The sequence below is a fragment of the Mesocricetus auratus genome, unplaced genomic scaffold, assembly GCF_017639785.1.
Source record: "Mesocricetus auratus isolate SY011 unplaced genomic scaffold, BCM_Maur_2.0 Super-Scaffold_100691, whole genome shotgun sequence".
NCBI lineage: Eukaryota > Metazoa > Chordata > Mammalia > Rodentia > Cricetidae > Mesocricetus > Mesocricetus auratus.
Window position 1 is genome coordinate 5,259,627 of NW_024429267.1, and position 24,007 is coordinate 5,283,633.

General features: G+C 48.5%; 1 protein-coding gene across 1 annotated transcript; it reads left to right on the forward strand.

The window, feature by feature from the left end:
- Positions 1 to 22,793, forward strand: Parp16 (poly(ADP-ribose) polymerase family member 16). The gene is made up of 6 exons (XM_005075544.4): positions 1 to 525; positions 10,931 to 11,068; positions 14,106 to 14,312; positions 17,133 to 17,304; positions 20,196 to 20,337; positions 21,414 to 22,793. The coding sequence occupies exons 1-6, from the start codon at positions 352 to 354 to the stop codon at positions 21,547 to 21,549; spliced, it is 969 nt and encodes a 322-aa protein (XP_005075601.1). The 5' UTR covers positions 1 to 351; the 3' UTR covers positions 21,550 to 22,793.
- The last annotated feature ends 1,214 nt before the right edge of the window (positions 22,794 to 24,007 follow it).

Sequence of the window (24,007 nt, forward strand, 5' to 3'; positions counted from 1 at the left end):
GGGAGGTAGGCCGTGGCTGCAGGCAGTGGGGCGGCCAGGCTCGGTCGGCCCGGGTCTCCGGGGTGCTGTCCCCGCCGGGTGCCATACCGGCTCCTCCAGGCCAGGGGCCCCGGGGCTGGCCGGGTCCTAGAGGCGGCTGTCCAGACCTCGTGCTCCCCGCACCGAGCGATCGAGCCCAGCGTCCTGCAGAGGACGCTCGTCAGCGCGTTCTCATCACTGTCATCTTGTCACCCTTTTGCCTAGCTCCACCCCCGGGCTGGGAAACCCGGCCGCTGACCGTCCGCGGTCCCCCGGGCCCAGACCCCGGGCTGCCCCGCGTTGCCTCCTCTGTCCACACGCCACGAGCCTGGAATGCAGCTCTCCAGCAGGGCGGCAGCCAGGGAGGCGGCGAGCCGCGACGTGCTGGCCGCTGACCTCCGCTGCAGCCTCTTCGTCTCGGCGCTGCAGAGCTACAAGCGGGACTCGGTGCTGCGGCCCTTCCCCGCTTCCTACGCCCGCCACGACAGTAAGGACTTCGAGGCCCTGGTGAGTGCGCCCTGATCCAGCGTTTGCTCGCTGCTTTCTGGGCCAAGTGGCCCTATGGAACGGCAGGCATAGGCAGCGCCACCCGTTAGAAAACACACCAATTCTTTGGACTTCCCTTTCCCAGCCTGGCCTTGGGGAAGGTTCCCATCAGCAAGAACACTCCTATACACCCTCGTGTAGACACACTGCCAAGTCATTTGGTGGCTGACTCCCGGGAGTGATGTGAGGAATAGCTGTATAGTCCTCCACAAAATGCTCAGATGTGGCCCCAAAGGGGAGTTGGTCTAAACCAATTGCTCTGCCTAGCTAGGAAGTTGTCCCTCCCATTGCAACCAGCTAGACTTTGCTTTTCAGATAAAGTTACATATAGACAATTCTTATATAAGCTGTCACACACAGTGCACATATGTGTTGTTAATTTCCGATGATTTATAATTCTGAGTACAGGGATTACAGGCTTTAACTCCAAACCTTGAAGTGATAATAGGGTCAGTATTCCAAATGTCTGCTGTCCTTGTCATCCAAATATTTGGAATTACCTGGGAAGATACAACTTGCCAAAATTAAATCAAAGTCTCTGTCAGTGGTGTGTACGCTGACAGCCTCAGCACTCAGAAGGATGAGGTAGGAGGAGCACAAATTTGAGGCTAGCCTGGGCTACAAAAAGAAACAAGCAAACAAACCTTTTGAGCCTAGCTGCTTCATTGATGAGCTCTATTTCAAATATGGGGCAATAAATAATTGCAGTCCCATAGAAATTTTTCTAAAATATTGATATGCAGTAGACGTGGCGGCAGGCAGTCACCTGTAATCCCAGCACCTGGGAGGTGGAAGCAGCAGGATCAGTAATAGTTCAAGGTCAGCCTCACGCTGAGTTTCTGTACAGCCTGGACTACATAGTACTATCTCAAATAAAGCAAGAAAGTAGGAAGGAAAAAGAGGCTGGCATCTCCTTGGCATTAAAACTGATAAAGGTAATACAAAAAAAGAAAATTATTGAGCAGTGCCATTCCTGAGCATAAATGCAAAAATCTGGGGCTGGGGAGATGGCTCAGAGGTTAAGAGAATTGGCCATTTTTCCAGAGGTCCTGAGTTCAATTCCCAGCACCCCACATGGTGGTTCACAACCATCTAACTCTAGTTCCAGGAGGGTCCAAGACTCTCTTCTGAGGGTCTCTGCCAGTACTAGGATGCACATGGTGGTCGGACATGCATCCAGGCAAAATGCCCATATACATTAAATTTTTTTTAATACAAAAATTCACCACAAAGTATTAGGACCCCAACTCAATGCATAATAAAAGGTAATTCATCACTGGGTTGAGTCCCTGCCAGGAATGCATAACCTTTTTAGTTTTAGGAAGCCAACCAATGTAATGAACCACATTGCAAGAAATGTTCAGAGTGGACATTTAGTATGTAGCACCATCTCTGATGAGTTGTGAGCACTGGGCCCCCTCTGGTTTTATTCCTGGGAGGTCAGGCAGCAAACAAAGGCTGAGCCTTCTGCTCCACCTGGCCCTTGCAACCCTCCCCAGTGCTGAGGGTACAGGAAGTGGGAGTCAAAGAAACAGGCAAATTGACTTCCACCATGGCTTGTTTCAAGAAGCTCTGGTATTCACTTTTTTGTTTGTGATCTAAGGGATTTGGACATAAAACTGGCTTCTTTAGGTTTGACAACAGATATTTATAGGTCAAGTGACTTCAAAGGCTAATTCTCACAGAAAAACAAGCCCATTCATTTGGTGGTTGTCTGAAGAAGGTGACTTAGGAAGCTGTTTTTAAAAGAGTCCCTCATTCTCTTGCTGAAAACACTTGGGGAGTAATATGAGCATCTGCCACTTTTGCCCGTTTACAGTTACTTTTCTCCACATTCTCAGGTGTTATTACATTACCTATGGTGTACCTTTGGACAATTAATGCTCTGGTTTGAATTGTTTTATTGACTGTTGCCTGCTGGGGAATCCTTTGATAAAACAAGGACTGGCCTTTTCCTGCCCCTGTCCCCCAAGGCCCTCAGTTATCTCTGAGGTATCCTGTTTTTTGTTTGTTTGTTTGTTTGTTTTTTGCTTTTTCGAGACAGGGTTTCTCTGTATTATTTTGGAAGCTGTCCTGGAACTCGCTCTGTAGACCAGGCTGGCCTCGAACTCACAGAGATTTGCCTGCCTCTGCTTCCCAAGTGCTGGGATTAAATATGTGTGCCACCACCACTTGGCTAGTTCTTTGATTAAAAAAAATCATTGTTTTTTAAATATTTTATTTATTTAGTATACAGAAGAGGGCACCAGATCTCATTGTAGATGGTTGTGAGTCACCATGTGGTTGCTGGGAGTTGAACTCAGGACCTCAGGAAGAGCAGTCAGTGCTCTTAACCTCTGAGCCATTTCTTCAGTCCTCAGTTCTTTGATTTTTTACACTGAGAATTCTTTGTGTTCTCTGGGCCAGATTTGAGGAATGTAATTGAGTAGATCACACAGGCTGAGAGTCTCTGACCTTGTTTCTTGGCACAAGGGTTTTATAAGGCCAGAGAATCTATTGCACTCTTGGGATTTCCTGACCCTTTGCCTTTTGTCCCTAAACTTTCACCTGTCATTTGACAGCAGACCTTGTCACTGGCTGTAACAACTGTTAAGCTTTTGTTTGTTTCTTTCCTTTAGAAAATGCTAAGTCCTGGTTTTCTGTTAGACCACGGACCTTTTGCTGCGGGAGGTGACTGCTCCTCTTAATTGACTCCAGTCTTTCAGTGCTCCGCATGTTTGGGACCGAAATCCATGCCCACATCCCACACCAGCATCCCAATCAGCATTAACTTGGGACTTGTTAGAAAGGCAGAATGGAGCTGATGAGCTCCATGGGTAAAAGTGCTTGCTGCACGGGCCTGATGACTTGGTTTGGTCCCTAGAACTCACAGTGGAAGGAGAGAACTGACTCCTGCAAGCTGTCCTCTGGCCTCTACAGTCACTGTGACACACACACACACATACACACACACACACACACACACACACACACACACACACTGCTGGAGGAAGAGCAGACTGATCTCTGTGAATTTTGAGGACAGCCTGGTTTATAGAGTTCCAGGATAGCCAGTTAGACTCCACCTCCAAAAATTAATTAGTTAAGAAAAATATATGATGTTTTCCGTGCCCTGAGTCCTCCTGATACCATTTCTACTCCATGCCCTGGAAACTCCTCCTCCTGCAAGACTCAGATGAAAGTTCTCCTTGTTCTGGGCCCCTGGAGTATTGTGTCTATTTATTTTGCATGTGTTTGTGTGTATTTGACTGTGTGTGGGCTCCTGTGTGTGTGCGCACACTGTGGAGACCTGAAGCTTATATCTGATGTCTTCTCCATCACTGTCTATGTATTGATGTGGGATTTCTCACAGAACCTGGAGCTTGCCAATACCAGCTCATCTAGGATTATAGCTGGGCCTCCCGGATTTTTTGCATGGGTTTTAGGGATTCAAGCACTGGTCCTTATGCTTGCATAGCAAACATCTTATCCACTGAGCTATTTACCCTCCCACCTCCACCTCACCACCCCTTTAATGTGATGCCAAGGATCAAACCCTGGGAGTTGGTATTTCTAGCAGACTCTCTGTCAACTCAGCTACATGCCCGTTGTTGTTGTTATTTTTTAAACCCAGACTGGTCTGGAATTTGGAATCCTCTTGCCTCAGACTTCTGAGTACTCGGGATCACAGGTGAGCACCACTGTGCCTGCTTCTTTCACAACTTTTAAAAATGGCTGCGGTGGTTTGAAGGAAAATGGCCCCAAAGGGAGTGGCACTATCAGGAGATACAGCTTTGTTGGAGTAGGTGTAGCCTGGTGGGAGGAAGTGTGTCTCTGACCATTTCTTAGAACTCAGCTAATTCTCCTGCACCGTGCCCCACCATGATGATAAGTTTATGAACCTCTAAACTTTAAACTGCCACCCCAGTTAAATGCTTCCTTTATAGGATTTGCCTGTGGTCATGGCGTCTCTTCAGAGCAAAAGAAACCCTAACTAAGACAACGACTCTCACAAATAAAGCCACAGTAATCCACCCTTCTTTCTTAATAATTGTTTACATTTCTCATTGTCTTCTTGAGACAGACTCTTGGGGCATTGCTGGGTCAAAGGCTAATGGAGCTTTGTGAGAAAGGCCTTTGCTGCTTATTTCCAGATTAGAAATGGGATATTGACATTTACTGGGATAGATCGCTTTCTAGAGTCTCAACCTTGTCTGACATTGAAGTCACCCAGGAAACCCCTGATGCTTGGGTGTCATCCTTACACCACATGGTTTAATTGATCAGTGTAGCCTCAGCATTGGGATTCTTGTTGTTTGTAGATTACATGAAGCATTTTAATTTTCCTATCAATTGATTTGGGGGTTTCCACAAGTATTCAGGTCTGGATAAGGGAGAAAATTATAGTGTTTATATTTGGTCTTGTCTAATAAAAATGCTTTAGATAAATACTATAATGGAGCCCTGGCTGTCCTGGAATTTGATTTGTAGACCAGGTTGGCCTTGAACTCAGAGATCTGCCTGCCTCTGCCTCCTGAGTGCTGGGATTAAAGGTGTGCGCCACCACTGCCCAGGTTAATACTTACCATTATTTTTAAGATATATTTATGTACTATGAATACAACACCCTGCCTCCATGTATGCCTGCATACCAGAAGAAGGCACCAGATCTCATTATGGATGGTTGTGAGCCACCATGTGGTTGCTGGGAATTGAACTCAGGACCTCTGGAAGAGCAGTCAGTGCTCTTAACCTCTAGGCCATCTCTCCAGCCCTCAATGTTTTTGTTTTTAGACTTTCACATTAACCCTACACCCCCAGTGTAGGGGGCCAAATTCAGGGCTTTCAGCATGCCAGGCAAGTGCTCTACCACAGAGTGACATCCCCAATCCTAGAACTCCTGGTGTGTTGATAGCTGCTTCACTCAAAGGTGTGTATGAAAAGTAGGGAGAACAAAATGACACAACTCCAAAGGGTTGGGTTACAGGTACAGATACAGACCAGTGTAACTGCTGGAGGATGTGTGCTGGGGAAGATGTCTTGGCTGTGGCAGGCAGTGTGGAGGATAGAGGGGTAGGTAGGGTGCCTGTACAGGTGCCAACCACTTCCTTTTTTTAAAATTTATTTATTATGTACAGTGTTCTGCATGCATGTATCCCTGCAGGCTAGAAGAGGGCACCAGATCTCATTACAGATGGTTGTGAGCCACCATGTGGTTGCTGGGAATTGAACTCAGGACCTCTGGAAGAGCAGCCGGTGCTCTTAACCTCTGACCCATCTCTCCAGCCACTTTTAACCATCCTAGTAAGTACACTGGTGAGCAGTAGAAGATGAAGATGATGGTTTAAGCAGTGCTGGGGACCCAACTGACGGCTTTGTAACCAAGGACTTCATGCATGCTGGACAGTCACAGTGTAGCAGTTGAATTACATCACCAACCTGGTTTTGGGATGAGTGTCACCCGTGGTGACATCTGTAAACAGATTCTTGGGCCTCTGATCCAGGAGCTGGTGATCTGCGAAGTTGTAAAGTGTCCCCTGGGCTGCCATGTTACTTGCTCAAAACCGGGAGGCTGGAGGCTGGGCTGTCCCCTGCTGGCTCCCTGGGCCTCTCTTCCCTGTTCACCCTTTGCTGGTTATTGAACCCTTGTGACTCCCAGTCACAAGTTCGCAGCTCTGCGTACCAAGAATACCTCCTCCAGCCATCTCCTCAGCTGGATCTTTCCTTAATCTCCGTAGCAGAACCAAAAGTGAGGGTTGTGAAAGCCAGGCGTGGAGATGCATTCCTGAACTCTTAGTTGGTGGGACGTTGAGGCAGGAGAGTTAGAGATCATGTCTGCTGTAGAGTGAGACTCTGTCTTGGACAAACACACAATATAGACCATTAGTCGATAAGATTTGTTTGTTGTCTTGCTTTCTAGAATTTAGGAATTCAGAAAAGAAATCTCAGCTTGCTGACTGCTTTTCTTCTTTTTAATTTTTTTTGGGGGGGTGGTACTTGAGAGGCGGAGATAGGTGGATCTCTGTGAGTTCAAGGCCCACCTGGTCTACAGATTAAGTTCTAGAACAGCTAAGGCTACACAGAGAAACCTGATCTCAAAAACAAAAACAAAAACCAAAAAAAATTAAAAAAAATTTTTTGGCTGGCGAGACAAGAGTTCACTCTGTAGCCCAGGATAGCCTCCCACTGAGAGCCTTCTGCCTCTCCTTCCTAAGTGCTGGAATTATAGGGGTGTACCACTATGCTCAAGTGATTGGTTGATCTTTCCCTCTGTTTTAAAATTTTATCTGTCTGTCTGTCTATCTATCTTATCCACCCCCTGTCCCCCGTGTGTATCTGTGAGTACATGCAATGTGCACAGAGGTGCCAGCAGAGTGTCAGATCCCCTGGTGCTGGGACAGTAGGCCATTTGAGCCGTTTGACATGGGTGCTGGGAACCAAACCTAGTTTCTCTTCTGGAGCAGGAAGTGCTCTTAACTGCTGAACCATCGCTCCTGCCCTTTGATTTCTTTTTAACCACGGAAGTCTTGAACGTGGAAGCTTTGGTGAGAGTTGTCATTGCACAGGAGCTGCCGCCTGGAGCTGGAGGGTGGTAGATGGCCCCTTTGTGAGGCTGGGGTCTCCAGTCAACAGCCGTTCCCCCAGACCAGCCCTTACCCGCTTTCTGCCCTGGCTGTTCATGTCCCTGGGTGTCCACTTGCTCAGCCTCTCCCAACCCTCCTGTCACTCCACTTCCACACACACCCTGGCGCAGTGAGTGCCCTCTTTGCCTGCCTCCCCCTGAATACTTACTCTCTTCCACCCGAGTATCGGCAAACCCAGTCAGGAGCTGTGGTCTGGATCTCTGGCCCACATGGAAGCTCTCTGTCTCCTGCTCCATCCCATCCTGCGCATGAAACACTTCTTTCTCCTGCCTTTGACAGGCCCAAGGCACAGGTGGTAGGTGTCTTGCTTGTATTAGCTGGTGGGGTAGAGTGGGGATTACATGACTGATTAGTTTCCCAAGCAGCAAAGTCTGGCCCAATTCTTCCTTTGCTAAAATACTCAGACTCTCACTAAAAAACTCCATTCATTCAATAGATGAGTGGTTCTCAGCCTTCCTAATGCTGTGGCCCTTTAATGTAGTTCCTCATGTTGTGCTCACCCCAACCATAAAATTATTTTCGTTGCTACTTCCTAACTGTAATTTTGCTACTGTTATGAAGTGTAATGTAAATATCTGGGTTTTCCAATGGGCTTAGGTGACCCCTGTGAAAAGGTCTGGCCCTTCAAAGAGGCCTTGACCCTCAGTTGAGAGAGAATAGCTGCAATAGAGGAATGTGGAGGTTAGGGAGACTCTGGAGTCAGGTTACCTGGCTTCATGCATTCTTGCTCTGACATGGACAGGATAGCTTTACGCCCCTAGGCAAGGTACTTAGGACTCCAGACTTCAGCTTCCTTGCTTTAAAATGAGTTATTATTGTTGTTTTTGTTTTGTTTGGGTTTTTGGTTTTCAAGACAGGGTTTCTCTGTGTGGCCTTGGCTGTCCGGGAACTCACTCTGCAGAGGCAGGAGATCTGCCTGCCTCTGCCTCCCGAGTGCTGGGATTAAAGTCATGCGCCACCACTGTCCAGCTGACATGAGTTATTGAGCTGGGGACGTAGCCGGCTTGGTAGAGTGCTTGCCTGTCTTGCATGGGGGCACACACCTGTAGTCCTTGCACTTGAGAGCGTGAAGCTTAAGGATCAGTCCTCGTTTGAGGCTAGCCTGTTCTACACAGTGAGTTACAGGCCAGCCTGAGCTATAGAGAGAGACACTATGCCCCAGATACCAATAGGATATTTATGCACAGAAACAAATTCTTGCCTGTCATGGAACTCCTGACATAGACCAGGCTGGCCCTGTCTGTGGGGTCTTCCTACCTCTTGAGTGCAGGTCTGTACCACCATGCCCAGCTCATTTTTTGCTGGTGTTCATTTGAAACTCCCTGGGCATACTGTGTTTTGCCAGGCAGCCCTGCTTGTGTGTCTTCCCTCCAAAGGTCCGGCTGCAATGTAGACAGGGAGACACTTAGCTTATTGGAGCAGAATAATGGAGTGAGGTGGGCCACGAAGAGTGCCAGAGTGTGGGCAGATGGGAGGCCAGGAAGGCAGGGTGCAGCGGGGGTCCTGTCTGGGCAGATGCGGTGGGTGGGAGGAGCTGGGGCAGGACCCGGGTCCAGACTGGAGCCGGTAGAGGGCTTTCTCATTTGCACAAAGTCCCTAAAAGAGGTCTAACAACTGCTGTCTTGTGGGGCTCTCTGAGCCCAGGTCTGGATTGTGGGTAGGGCTGTGGCACACAGGGTGAGACACGAGGGTAGGCGTGCTGGGTAGCCAAGGAAGTGGCTGAGCTCCGGTTCTGGGTTAGCAAACATGCAATGGATAAACAAACAAACAAACTGACTATGAGCCCAGAACAGAAGCGAGAGATTGAGTGTCCCTTGTTATTCCTTATTTCTTCTCTTTCCCTCTCTTCTCTTTCTCCTTCCCTCCTTTTCTTTCTTTTTCCAGACAGGGTTTTATGGATCCTGGGCTGGCCTGGAACTTGCTATGTAGCTAAGAATGACCTGAACTCCCAATCTGCCTTCACCTTCTCCTGAATACCAGGACTATAGTGTCGTGCTGCTGTGTGGTTTAAATGCAGTGCTTAGGGCCTCTTACATCCAGCAAAGCAACTTTGCCAATGGAGTGGCATCACCAGTCTTTTGTTATATAGGTAATGTCTCGCTTTGTTGCTCAGGCTTGCTTCAAGCTCACAGCAACCTTCTTGTCTGGGGTTCTTGAATCTGAGATTACAGGGGTGTGCTGCCAGCCCTGACTACAGAATATTGTTTTTCCAGCATGTGCTAGGCAAGCAATCTACCAATGAACCATATCCCTAGCATTATTAATTAATTAATTATGATGATGATGATGATGTTTTTCAAGATAGGGTTTCTCTGTGTAACAGTCCTAGTTTTGTAGACCAGGCTGGCCTCAAACTCACAGAGATACAGCTGCCTCTGCCTCCTGAGTGCTGGGGAGTAAGGCACATGCCATCATGCCCAGCATGTTTGTTTGTTTGTTTTTTAATTTATGTCTCATCATATGGTTCAAGCATGTTTTGAAATCACTAGGTAGCTAACCCAGGTGGACCTTGATTCTTGATCCTCCTGTCTCATCTTTAATGTGTGTGTGTGTGTGTGTGTGTGTGTGTGTGTGTGTGTGGTGTACATGTACCACTGTCGACATGTGGAGGTCACGGTGTGGGAGTCAGTTCTCTGCTTCCATTATGTGGGTCCTGAGGATGGAGCTAATTCTGTCAGATCTTAGCAGCAGGCACCTTTTCCTGATGAACATTCTCACAAGCCAGAGGGTGAATAAACATTTTTTTCCAAAGGCAGGATTTCTCTGTATAGCCCTGGCTGTCCTGGAACTTGCTTTGTAGGCCAGGCAGACTTCGAACTCAGAGATCTGCCTTCCAAGTGCTGGGATTAAAGGCATACACCACCACTGCCCAGCCAGTGAATACATTTATTTATTTTTGTTTTTTCGAGACAGGGTTTCTCTGTGTAGCTTTGGAGCCTGTCCTGGTACTGACTTGGTAGGTCAGGCTGGCCTCGAACTCTCTTGAAACTTTCCCTCTGCCTTTGCCTCCCGAGTGCAAAACCATGCATGGCTAGAAGCCGTGAATACTTTTAATAAGGATTATTTTGTTTCCTTCTCCATTTCACCACAATTCCCCTCTTTAATGCCTCCCAGATCTACAGGCCTGGCACTGAGTAGATGCTCAGTAAGAAAGACCACCTTCCTGGATGGGACTAAGAGTGGAAGAGGCAGGAAGTGGAATAACATCAACCCATTGTGTTCAGGAAGGGGAATGGTGTAGGGACCACCCATTCAGTGAGGCAAGGGACCACCCATTCAGTGAGGCAAGGGACCACCCATTTAGTGAGGCAAGGGACCACCCATTCAGTGAGGTGTAGGGACCACCCATTCAGTGAGGCAAGGGACCACCCATTCAGTGAGGTGTAGGGACCACCCATTCAGTGAGGTGTAGGGACCACCCATTCAGTGAGGTGAGGGACCACCCATTCAGTGAGGTGTAGGGCGGAGGCAGGTGGATCTCTGTGAGTTCGAGACCAACCTGGTCTACAAGAGCTAGTTCTAGGACAGCCTCCAAAGCCACAGAGAAACCCTGTCTCGAAACCCCCCCCCTAAAAAAAGAGATTTCAGGGTTTGATATTATTTAGGAAGGAGACTGACTGGTCTACCTCTCATAAAATTCCTCCAGACAGAAGGAGTGAAGTTTTCCATATCACCACTAGAGGGCGTTCCATTACCATTTTTTTCCTGGAATCTTTGCTAATGGAGGTTCTTTCTCCTTTCAGCTCGCTGATGCTGGCCGGTTACCCAACCTGAAGGAACTTCTCCAGTCTCCCAGGGACACAGACAAACAGGCCTGGGACCTGGTGAGCTGGATTTTATCCTCCAAGATCCTAACAATCCACAGTGCAGAGAAGGCAGAGGTAAGGCTTTGGCGTGTAGGTCGCAGGTTCCTAAGGCTGACTGCTTTGGGACAGTGCCCTTCTAGTGACTCCGCCGAGTCCTCCCTGTGTACGACTGGGCAGCTGACCGGAAATGCAGACTCATGGGCACCGCCACTCTCTGAGATTCTGGTCGTATGTCTGAAGAGCTCCAGGAACTTACACACCGGCAGGTTCAGTTCAGCGTGACTACTCGCCTGTAAATGGGGATAACTATGGTGTACTTCAGTTGGGAGAATGTACATCAGCTATGGGAATGAGTTTTCCCACTTGGAGCACATGCAGAGAGCTCAGACGTCCACCAGGAACTGAAGCCCCTTCTAAGTGAGCCCCGGGTTCATGCCTTAGGGATGGCGATTGGTGACAGAACACTTCCTAGCCTGTGCTAGGTTTGGAGTTCCACCTTGATCACTTGGAGAGGATAGAAGGGGAGGGGAGGGGAGGAGAAGGGAATCGACTTAGTCTGGCTATTACACAGTAAAGTACCCCATACTTCGATGGGTTCAAGTCCCACTTAGTCCATTATTGAGCCCCTTTTGTTAAGGTGAGACCATAGTTATCTCCAAGAGGAGCAGTGACAGAAAGGGTGTTACCTTAACACAGTTTCTGGCAGAAGCCAGATGTCCTGTAATTTAGTTTTCCTTGCCTGGCTGGAGGCTCTCAGGAACAGGCTGGGACAACAAGGTACAGAGTGGGTGATGTGATTCCTGGCTTGGTGTTCTTTCTGTCTTCTGAGTGGCAACCGGGGCGTTGGTGGCGTACGCCTTTAATCCCAGCACTCGGGAGGCAGAGGCAGGCGGATCTCTGTGAGTTCGAGGCCAGCCTGGTCTACAAAGCTACACAGAGAAACCCTATCTTGAAAAAAAACTTATCTGTGTGGCAATGTCAGGTTGGTTATCTGTGCTGTTACTAAGTTAATCAATTTCAAGTAAGCATTTGATTTTAAAAACAATGTTTTTACATTGGGGGCAGGTATGTGTGTGGAGGTAGAGGGAAGAGGAGCGGGGTTTCAAGACCATTTGAGGACAGCTTGAATGCATGAAACTAAAAAAAAAATCCTCAAAAAACAAACAGGGGCTGAAGAGAAGCCTCAGTGGTTAAGAGTGCTTGCTTCTCTTCCAGAGGACCTGAGTTTGGCTCCCAGAATCCATACTGGGCAGCTGCCAGCTGCCTGTAACTACAGTTCTGTGGTCCAGCACCCTCTTCTGACCTCCACTGAGACACTGCCCAACTGCTCCTCTCCCATAAATAAATAAAAACAAATACTCAAAATAACAGAAAAGGTGTGTGTGGGAGCCTCACTCAGGAGGCAGAGGCAGGCAAATCTTTGAGTTCAAGGCCAACCTGGTCTACAGAGTGAGTTCTTAGGATACACAGAGGGACACTGTCTTGAAAACAACAACCAAAAAAAAAAAAAAAAGAAGAAGAAGAAGAAGAAGAAAAGTAGAAAGGAAGGAAGGGAGAGAGAAAGAGACAGACAGGGAGAGAGAGGGGGAGAGAAAGAGAGAGAAAGAGAGAGAGAGAGAGAGAGAGAGAGAGAGAGAGAGAGAGAGAGAGAGAGAGAGAGAGAGAGAGAGAGAGAGAGAGAGAGAGAAGAAAAAGAGGGCCTGGAGAGATGGCTCAGTGGCTGAGAGCACTGACTGTTCTCTTCTGGGGGACCCAGGTTCAAGTCCCAGCAGCCACATGCAGCTCACAACTGTCTGTATCTCCAGGATCTGACACCCTCACACAGACATACCTACAGGCAAAACACCAATGCACATAAAATAAAAATAGATAGATTTAAAAAAAGAAAAAGAAGAAAAATTAATACTTAAAGGAGTTTCGGCGTCCATGCCAGTCAGATTTTGCTGGATAACAAACCACACTGAAGTTAGGTGACTTTAAATGGTGAAATGAAAGTGCTGGTTGCACTCATGAGGTCAGAACTCTGAGGTCGTTGATGGCTCTTGGGGGCGGATGCTCTGGGGTACTTTTGAGTACATTTCTGAGCTTTACGTGGGATGGCTGCCACGGCTGAGCCCTCCCTTTGTGAGGCTCTCGCTTTGCTGGCCCGGGTAAGGGTGATGGCCATCAGCAACGAAGGACAAACCCTTTGCAAGTCTCTGTCATGTATTGTGCTAAGGGTCCATTGATCAAAAAAATGTGTGCACATCCAGCTTCAAGTGCTGAGGAATAGGGCCCATGTCCGGATGCCATCTCCGGGGAATCCCACGTGCAGAGTCACACTTGAAGGAGCACAGGCAGAGGTAGAGGGGAGTTCCGTGGCTGCGTTTGCTGTTTGTCACGGCTTTCTGCCTCGTGAGAAACACGGGAACAGATGGGAAAGTGTTGGTTTTGTTGTCAGGGTTTTGTTTTTAGGAGACAGGGTCTTGCTGTGGAACACAGGCTGACCTAGAACTTTCCATCCCCCTTCTGAAACCTCCTGAATGCTGAATCGCAGATGTGGGCTACCACCCAAACCTGAAAAGTACTGGGAACATTAGAAGTGATTTCTGAGCCAGGTGTGTGACGCATGCTTTAACTCCAGTACTTGGAATCTGGGCTGCATGAGATAGTGTCTTAAAAACTGAAGAAAAAAGAGAGAGAAGTATTCCTTGGGTTTGGAGCAGTTCATGCTTCTCACCCGCCTGTAAGTGTCCTCGGAGAGAAGCACTCGATCTGTCAGAAGCTCTGAGTTTGATTATAGAGGAACATCTTCAGAATTATGGAACTAACTCTTCTGGTGGGCAAGCTGCCTGGGGGTAGGAGGAGCCCGAGGTTTAGGAGGCCTTTTGTCTGTCTTCTCCCTTCTTCCCCTGCTTTCCTACTTTTGCCTCATGTAGCCCAGGCTGGCCCTGAACTTTATATAGCTGAGGATGAACTTGAACTCACAGTCTTCCTGACTCTACCTCCCAAGTACTGGGAGTATAGGCCTGTACCAGCATACTGGTCATTAGGAGGACATGTGTGCAGCACCCTTACCAGTGTCCCAAGTAAAACTGTGACTCCCTTCATGTTTCCCTTTCATATTTTCAAGTTCGAAAAGATCCAGCAGCTAACCGGCACCTCTCACTCGCCTGTTCCCACTCCCGACTTCCTGTTTGAAATTGAGTACTTTGACCCGGCCAACGCCAGATTTTATGAGACCAAAGGAGAACGAGACCTCATCTATGCCTTCCATGGCAGCCGCCTAGAGAACTTCCACTCCATCATCCACAATGGTCTGCACTGCCACCTGAACAAGGTGGGCCTGTGGCACCCCGAGGAGCATGGGAGGGGTGTGCTGGGACCCAGTTAGGGTGGGTTTGCACGGTCACGTGGTCACCTGAGTAAGTGTGACATCTCAGGCCCGCTGTGGACCTTCTGAATCTGGGGCCGGCCTGCGTTTCGACAGGGTCTCTGGGAGATTCCCCGGCTGACTATGGCAGGGGGAAGCATCAGTGGTTTCTGGACTTAGCTCTACATTTAGAGCTCTTGGGAAGTTTTTAAAAATCCCAGTGCTGGCGCTGGAAAAGTGGCTCAGGAGCTAAGAGTACTTGCTGCTCTTGCATTGGATCTGGGTTCAGTTCCCAGCATCTGCACTGGGTGGCTACTGCCTGTTAGCTGTAGTTATCTGTGGGCACTGCACATACATGATATAGACAAGCAGACTCTCAAACATACAAATTAATAAAAAATTTAAAGAAAACAAAAATACCAGTACCAGAGGGCTTGGGATGTAATTTGTGAGTCAAAACTGTCAACCACCTCTTCCTTCTGACACTTACTCTACCCCTTAGGAAGCAGTAGGAGTAGGATAACAGTCAGCTGCAGCTAAACAGGCATGGGCAGCCGCGCAGCCTGGGCAAAGGAACTTAGGCTGTTCCAGTCTGTTCCCCCTCCCGCCACTGTTGCCCTCCACCCTCTGAGCACACAAAAGCATTGGAGCGGCTTTTACGTGCAAAGGCTTCTTCTTTTCCTAAGCTCTGGGGGAAGCACCGGCTGCTGCTGTAGGCCAGTGGAGAGGGCGTCTGAGGTAGTGGGTGCTGTGGGCCCTCCCCAGGCAGAGCAGCATCTGTCTTGTCTTGATGGGCTGGCTCCAGGAGCCTGGGCTCAGCTGGGGCTGATGTAGCCCGGAGGCTGGAGAAGCTGCTTCCAGCCCTGCTGCATCTGATTAGTGCTGGTGGGTTCTGGTGAGGATGACGGGCTTGTTTGTGCTGGCCCTGGGCTTACTGCTATGGTCAGGCTACTGGAATCCAGGGGTCTTTGTCTTACCCTGAAGCTTGCCTGGAGAAGTTGCCTGAAGTTTATATTCTCCTACACTAAACCTTCATTCGAGTGCCCAGGCGGTGTGCCATTTAGGTGAATCTGGGAGGGGGGCTTTGTTAAATGGATGCATCTTTGGCATCTCCCTGAGTTTTCAGTGAAAGGGGCTCCCTTGAGGTAGCTCATGTACCAGAAGGAAGCTGTGAAGTTATCTTGGGGGTGCTCTCTGCTCACAGCAGCCTGGCACAGGTTTTGAGTTCCAGAAGCTGAGGACACATGTAGGACTTAAATAAAGGATTAATGTTCAGGGACAGAGAGATGACTCAATGGGTGAGGATGATCCCAGGCACTCACGTGGCAGATGGGAGAACCAGTTCCCACAAGTTGTCTTCTTACCTCTGACACACACACACACACACACACACACACACACACACACACACACACACACACACAGAGAGAGAGAGAGAGAGAGAGAGAGAGAGAGAGAGAGAGAGAGAGAGAGAGCTGTAAAACTGCACTGCTGTGGGGTCTGATCAGAGGGTGTTCACTGTCCCTGGAGATGGTCTGTGTCAGCTTTTGAGTGATGGGGGACATTGTTCACCATGACATGGGCACTTTCCAAAGCAGAGGTTTGTTTCATTTGCCTCAAGCCTCAGGGTAGGCCGTTTCTTAGTTCCTGAGTGGAGGATGTATTTCAGTGAACTCCTCGAGTCCAGTGTCATCTAAGATACTGGGACTGGAGTCCGCAGACAACAATCAAATTTCAACTTGAATATCAAAATCTGACATCCATTGATGGAAACTTCTGGAGTGTGGTGAGAGTGTTCTGAGTCAGTGCGACTCAGCACCGTGATGGATGTCATTGTGGCTGAGTGGTGACCAGTTACTGGTGCCTGCCGTAGTGAAGGAAGACTATGTTCCCTCTGCCTGTGGTAGGCTCTGCTTGCCCGTGCTTCAGCCGCCGCTCTTCCTTAGGGAGGGAACCAGCTGAACACCCCTTATCAGGCCGCTGCAGCCTAGATTCTTGGATGTTCTCTTAGTCCTCAACAACACAGAGGAAAACTCAGTTCTGTCCCTCATGCCAGGTTCTTCATTTAGTCCCAAGTTCTGGTCCAAGAAACTAGTTTCTTTTTCAAGCAGTAGGATGTAACTTTGCTTTTGCAAACCCCTAAGTAGCAAGCTAATGCATTGGTATAATGGGAATTACTCTGCCCATCATAACAGCAGCACCTGTGATGGCGTGGCTGTCACCATTTCTTATGTATGTGACAGATAGCCTTCAAATGCACATTGTTTTATAAAGATTGCGTGTGTGTGTGTGTGTGTGTGTGTGTGTGTGTGTGTGTGTGTGTGTGTGTGTGTTGCTGAGGACTGGATGATTAGGCAAGAGCTCTACCATTGAGCTACACCCCCAGCCCTACCTTATGTCTTTGAATCATGGTCATAAGCTTATGGAGGAGGAACTTTTACACCATTTTGTAGATGTAGAAACTAAAACACAGAATTTATGTAACTTGTTGGAACATTGAAACTGAGGTCTGTTTGAACTCTGATATGGTTGTTGTTTTTTCCATTCAACCTTGATCACAAGGTACAGCTCTTTTGCCAGGCTAGGTGGCCAAATCCGCAGTCAGTTAAACCATTATCAGATCAGAATGCGTTTAGTAATAAGCCCTGTGATGATGTCAGAGGTTATTTGTTTTAAAGGGGTGGGGGGAGTGCGAACATTTTTATGTTTACAGCTCTGTGGAAGAAGGACATATGCCATATGTGTTACCTATATGTGTTTCTTTTCTTTTCGCCTCTACTATTCCAGACATCTTTGTTTGGAGAAGGGACCTACCTCACAAGTGACTTGAGCCTGGCCCTCATTTACAGCCCTCACGGCCATGGGTGGCAACATAGCCTCCTTGGCCCAATCCTTAGCTGTGTAGCCGTGTGTGAGGTCATCGATCATCCAGATGTCAAGTGCCAAACCAAGAAGAAGGGTGAGTGAGCATTTGATCCAGGCCTGGCTGCAGGCACTTGCTACTGGCCCAGGTGTGGGGTGTAGGGCCATTGCGAGCTTAGGGATGGGTTGGTCCAGGGCAGTACAGGGCAGAGGCTGGTCTGCAAGGAGGGACATGGCTTCTCATGGATTGAACACATGATAGAAAGAGATCACATACTACAGGTAGGAGTCAGGGAGTGCTGGGTGGGCGGGGCGGGGGTGGGGTGGGGTGTTGACGAGGGGTAGCTGAGTGGATCCAAGTAGCCAGGGAAAACTTGGGAAGGAGGCAGGATTTGACAAATGGAGGCTTAGTAGTTAAGAGTGTTTACTGCTCTTCCAGGGAACCTGAGCCCTGCTCCAGAACCCACACTGCGGGATTCACAACTACCTGTAACTCCAGTTCCAGGGGATCTAACATCCTCTTTTGGTCTCATGGGTACCAGACATGTGGTGAACATACATATATGCACACATACATTCATGCAAAACATACATGAAAATGAAAAAAAAGCCAGTTGCTGCCGGGTATTGGTGGTGCACACCTTTAGTCCCAGCACTTGGGAAGCAGAGGCAGGCGGATATCTGTGAGTTGGAGGCCAGCCTGGTCTACAGAGCAAGTTATAGGACAACTAGGGTTGTTATAGAGAAACCTTGTTTTGAACATCCCCCCTCAAAAAAAGAAAAAAAAAGCCAAAATTATGAAAAAAAAGATTAGACAAATGGAAGCTAATATGTAAGGTGAGGGAGGGCATGGTTCCTTGAGAGTCAGATTTTTGTTTGTTTGTTTTCTGAGACAGGGTTTCTTTGTAGCTTTGGATCCTGTCCTGGAACTCACTCTGTAGACCAGGCTGGCCTCAAACTCACAAAGATCCACCTGTGTCTGCATCCCAAGTGCTGGTATTAAGGTGAGTGCCACTGCCACCCGGCTGAATTTTGGTATTATTTCTGGGCACTTGCGTCAGCAGAGAACCTGGTATAGACTTAACATTCAAAAAAGGTTTGCGCAACCAAAGCTAAGGATAATGTAATGGGTCCAGATCCTCTGAGCTATACTTGAGTGTGCTGGAATCCCCGGATGACCAGAGGGGCATCTGAGGCCATGAACTCTGCAGGAGCAGATAGCGAGCCGATACCCCAACTCCACTGACTTAAGGTGTCCCTTGGACCACGTGCCCAGTGCCTCCCTCTGGGCCACCCTCCTCCCAGGCAGAAGAGTCACAGGACTGCCATCCCAGTCTCCAAACTGGGCTGTTGGCTTTACTAAGAAGAGGAGAATTCAAGACACAAACTGTTCTGGCCTCTAATGTGAAACAACTGGACCCAAGGAACAGGCCCAGGGCTGACGCCACCCTCCCAAGCCAGACGGCACGAACACTCGATCACATTCGTAATTCTTAACAAGTTTGCATATGGGGACATTAAACATCAAAACAAAACTGCTGCCACAGAGCCCTGGCTTGTGTTTGGTAAAGCTCTTTCGTGTTATTAAAAGGAAAGAGAAGAGTGTCCTTCCTTCCTCCCTCCCTTCCTCCCTCTCAGACCAGAGATAAAATGTTTGCTTAGCATGTGCAAGGTCCTGGGTTCAGCATTTCACACCACACGTACACAGAAAATCCACAACAAAAAAACCAAACAAAAGAAGTTTCGCTGCGATCTCAGTAGGAGGTGAAACAGGAGGGTTAGCAGATCAAGGATAGCCTTAGCTACCTTGTGAGTTTGAAGTCAGCCTTGGCTACATTAGACCCAGTCTCAAACAAAATCCTAAAAAAATAAAAGAACACAGCCAGGCATGGTGGTGTGCACTTTAATCTCAACATTTGAGAGGCAGAGGCAGGGGGATCTCTGTGAGTACAAGGCTAGCCTGGTCTGCATAGTTCTAGGCTAGATGGAGCTACATAGTGAGATCCTGTCTCAAAAAAATTTTTTTTAATCCTGGGCAGGGCATAGTGATAAACACCTATAATTCCAGTACTTAGGGCATAGACAGTCGGGTCAGGGGCTAAAGGTTATTCTCATAGCAAGTTCAAACAAAAGTCTTGGTAGAAGTGGAGGAAGTTTTTGTTTTTGTTTTTGTGGTTTTTGAGATGGAATCTCACTACATAGTAGCCCTGGCTGTCCTTAAACTTACTATATAGACCAGGATGGCTTTGAACTCACAGGAAATCTGCCTGTCTCTGCCTCCCTCCGAAGCACAGTTTAAAGTGCTGGGGTCAAGCCAAGCAGTAGCCATGCCTTTAATCCCAGCAATCTGGAGGCAGAGGTAGGTGGGTTTCCATAGTGAGTTCCAGTGCTGGGGTCAAAGGTGTCTGGTGGAGGTAAGTGTTCTGAGAACTCAAATCTGGTGTGGCTTATTCAGAATGCCTCCTACGCCCTGGGGTTGTAGCTCAATGGGTATTCATCCGGCGAGTGTGAGGCCTGAGTTCCACTCTCAACACAGCATCAGCCTGGTGCGATGGTGGGAGCCTGCAAGCCCAGCACTCAGAAGGTGGAGACAGGAGGGTCGGGAGCTCAGGGTCACCCTTAGTTAGGTATTGAGTTTAGGCACATGAGACTTGTCTCTAGACAGATCATAATAAGTAAGTGGTCCTACTCCATTTGCTCCCTGATGAGTCCTGGCCCCGTCCCAGGGTATGTGATGTTCCTCTGTCTCAGCCTGCAGTTTTCCTCTACCTTCTGCTCCCTCCATTCAGTGGTTTTCTTCTCTCTTCTACTTTCCTGTCCTTTTCCCTGCCTGCCAGAGTCTCCCATTATCTCCCGTGAACACAGGTGCAATCCTCGGCCTGCTGACTTGGTGCCTCCGGACCACAGACCTCACTCATTTGTTTCTTTTGGTGTTGTGTTCCCCATCCCACACCCCACCCGACAGTGTGCTTCACTCCCCTTTTCCAGATTCCAAGGAGATTGACCGCAACAGAGCGAGAATCAAGCACAGCGAAGGGGGAGATGTCCCTCCTAAGTACTTTGTGGTCACCAACAACCAGCTTCTGCGGGTGAAGTACCTACTGGTGTATTCCCAGAAGCAGCCCAAGAGGTAAGCAGATGGTCCCCGTGTGAGGTTAGGAGATGGTCACTGTGTTCAGAGTGTCTATTGCTGGGTCATCAGCCTCGCCTTTCCCCCAGCCTCAGGCCTCCCATGTGTGTGAAGCTTAGGCACGCCCCATAGTGCTGGACACCTGGGGGAAGAGGCAGGGAAGTCAGAGAAGACACTTGTGGCTCTGACTCCAAGGGGACAAAACATTGTAGTGGAGATCTATTTAGAAACAAGCCTGTTTGAAGGGTACATGAAGTCAAACTAGGGCTCCCTGGGCCATGGTTTGTCTGAACTCCACTCCGGAGACTGAGCCTAGAGAAAATGGATCCACACGGTGGCTGAGGATATGCAGCTCAGCTGCTTCCCACGGTGACCTGCTGTGGGCCTCAGCTGCTTCATCTTCATCTCCCTAATGAGTCGATGTCAAGGATGTTGCTCAGTGGTACAGTGCTTGCCTAGCATGCAAAGGCCCTGGGTTGGATTGCCAGCATTGCAAAAGACATGAGCTGGCGGTGGTGGCACTCGTCCTTAATCCCAGCATTCGGGAGGCAGAGGCAGGCAGATCTCTGTGAGTTCTCGTCTAACCCAGTCTACAGAGTGAGTTCCAGGACAGCCTCCAAAGCTACAGAGAAACCCTGTCTTGAAAATCAACAAACAAAAAAAAAAAGATTCCCCCAGCTCAGATTTGTATCTGCTCATGTAAAAAAGACCTTTGCTAGGTAACTTGTCACGATCTGTGCAGACACCCTGAGCTGGGGCATCCTCTTAGATACCAAAGCCTTGCTTAAGAAAAAACGAGTTACAAAAGGTAATAGAGGAGCTAAAAAGGGAAGAGTGGGTGAGCTCATCGCATAGCTGTCCTTGTGCATTTAGAAAATGTTCTGTTGAAAGGCAAGTTGGCGGTGCCAGGGCAAACAGCCCCAGATCTCTCAAGCAGAGCCGCACGAAGCTTCACTTCGAGGCTCACAGAGGATGAAATTCATCATGTCGTGTTCTCTGAGCCAGAACTTGTTGCATACACTTAAAACAAAAATTACTTTTCCCGGGTTGCCAACACTCTTTTTCCCTCCGGGCAGGGCCTCGAGCCAGCTCTCCTGGTTGTCCAGCCATTGGTTCGTGGTCATGATGTCCCTGTATCTGCTGCTGCTGCTCACTGTGAGTGTCACCAACTCCTCTGCCTTCCAGCACTTCTGGAACCGAGTGAAGAGATGATCACAGGCACTTGGAGTGGGGGCCACTCACCGTGTGCCTTACGGAAGCTTGTCCTCTACCTCCAGCATCTCATATCCAGCCAGGCCGAGGTTGGGGACCGGCTGCAGGGAGGTACCCAGGACAGTTTTCATATGCCATAAATGTACTGATTGCCTTTGATGATGTGCCCAGCCACAGTTCAGTCAGTAGGGATCCCCTCAATTGTCAATTCAGGGTGCCCTCCCATCTGCTCCTTCCTAAGTAGCCTAGGGAGGTGGCTCTTCAGCCAGGGCCAAAGGGAAAAGTAACTCCTGTTGCATTTAAAAGCAAAGTGTCCAAGCTGCCGGTGGTGTGTTTACAATCATTCAGATGGAGGCTGGCCCTTTCTCTAAAGCCTTTTGGAAGACAGAACGTGTGCAACGAGGGTGATAAATCATTAGGCGGTTGCCTTGTTTTGACTCAAGATGCCCGAGAGGGACAGTTGTGTTTCTCATAAAAATCAGTGGGATCGTTTGGGGATTCCATCAGCTTTAGTCTGTGGGTGTAAAACATTTGAACGGTTTTCTCAGCTCAACAAACTGGTTTCTGCTACAGCTGCGCCCCCTCCCTTCTCACCACACAAGAGAAGGAGCCGCAGCGGGATAACAGAAAGCAGACCTAACAACTCGCAACTCCTTCATCCTTTTCTAAAATGACCAACTGCTGATTACAACTGAAAAGGAACCAAATGCTTGTTTTCTGGTTTTGTTGTTGTTTGTTTTTAAGTAACTGACAAATTAGCCTCTGTGAGTGGAACAAAAGGGGAGATGTCTAAACTGAGAGCATCACGTGACCTGGATCCACAGCCTCTTTCCCGGCTGTGTTACAGAGAGAAGGATCCAAGCCATAGGCTCGCTAGGGTCATCATTCCCACAAAGCTGCCTTGATATTCCACACTCTCGGCCTTCAAGGGTCCAGGGGCCTTCAAGACAGAGACCTGCCTCAGTTGGCCATGTATCTTCATGCCTGAGTCTCCCTCGGAGGAGCCCTCATCTTTGGGGCTCAGCCTGAGCTTCGGTGTGTGAGCAGAGAGACCCGGCTGTCTGTGCTGGGTTGTTTAGTCCCTCCTTCCTGCCAGGGAAGAACCCTGCTGAATGAGAATGAGGTTTCCATAGAGAAGGAGAAAATCATTTTCTACAATTTGTAAAGTTTGTGTAAAAGCCACTATTGTGATTTTTAAATCAAACAGTGGGACATTCAAAAAACAATAAAAATATTTTCCTAAATACCAAGTTGTCTCCGTGACTGTGCACAGCTGTAGCTCAAGTCAGCTGTACTCAGTGTTAAAAACCTTACCTTTTTCCTTGTTCATAGTGGACATGAGTGGCAGTGTCACCTGGATAGCTAGTAAGTGGAACTTGTAGTCATTGACCTCACAAATGTGAGCACCTACTGTGTGCTATGCATTAGGAGTACAACCAGGATCAAAGCCAAAGCCCTTGCCCACCAGGAGTTGGCAGTCTGGCAGTTTGGGCAGGTGGACATGTATTTCAGGGGGAAGCTGGTATACTGAGATGTTATAAAAGAGAAACACTTGGCAAGCAGTCCTAACATGGTCTAGGGTCAGGAATACAGAGCCATACCATAGACATGTATGTATGTATGTATTGATTTTTTAAAAATCTCCACAACAGGCCTTGTATGTAGATCCTTTAGCAAATAAGAATCTGAAGGCAGACCCAGAAAGCTTAATAGCTTGCCCTATGGCTATACCAGGAGGAAGTGGCAGAGCTGGGGCTGCACCTGGTTTCTCATGCCCATCCTCGAGCTAGGACCATAGATGAAGTGGTGAGTGCTCACGTAGTATGCACAAAGCTGTAGGTTTGATCCCCAGCACCGCATCAAACAGGGCACTTGTGATAAGGTCGTACTAACTCGTCAGCTTTCTTTTTTCTTTTTAATTTATTTTTATGTATGCCTGCAGGCCAGAAGAAGGCACCAGATCTCACTATAGATGGTTGTGAGCCACTATGTGGTTGCTGGGAGTTGAACTCAGGACCTCTGGAAGAGCAATCATCAATCTTACCCACGGAAATACCTGAAATAAGTAGCCTGAGGAAGGAAGGGCTGATGGAGACTTAAAGTTTCCAAGGTCCCGGCTAATAAGGGCAGGGTAGAAAGGGTGTGTCTGAACAGAGCAGTTACCAGCTTGGAGGCCAGGAAACACACACACACACACACACACACACACACACACACACACACACACACACACACACACACACACACACACGGGTCTGGAGCAAAGCGAGGGTCTGTACCACGGTCCCAGATACTCCTCCACCAAGCTCCATCTCCTCAAGTTTCCCAGCTTCCTCAGCTGGGGATCAAGAACTGAATGCAGGAGCCTATGGGAGACATTTCATAGCTAAACTAACACAACTGCATTGCCCTCTCCCACAAATCATAGAGGTTGCACTTGACTGAAACCTAAGGAGCA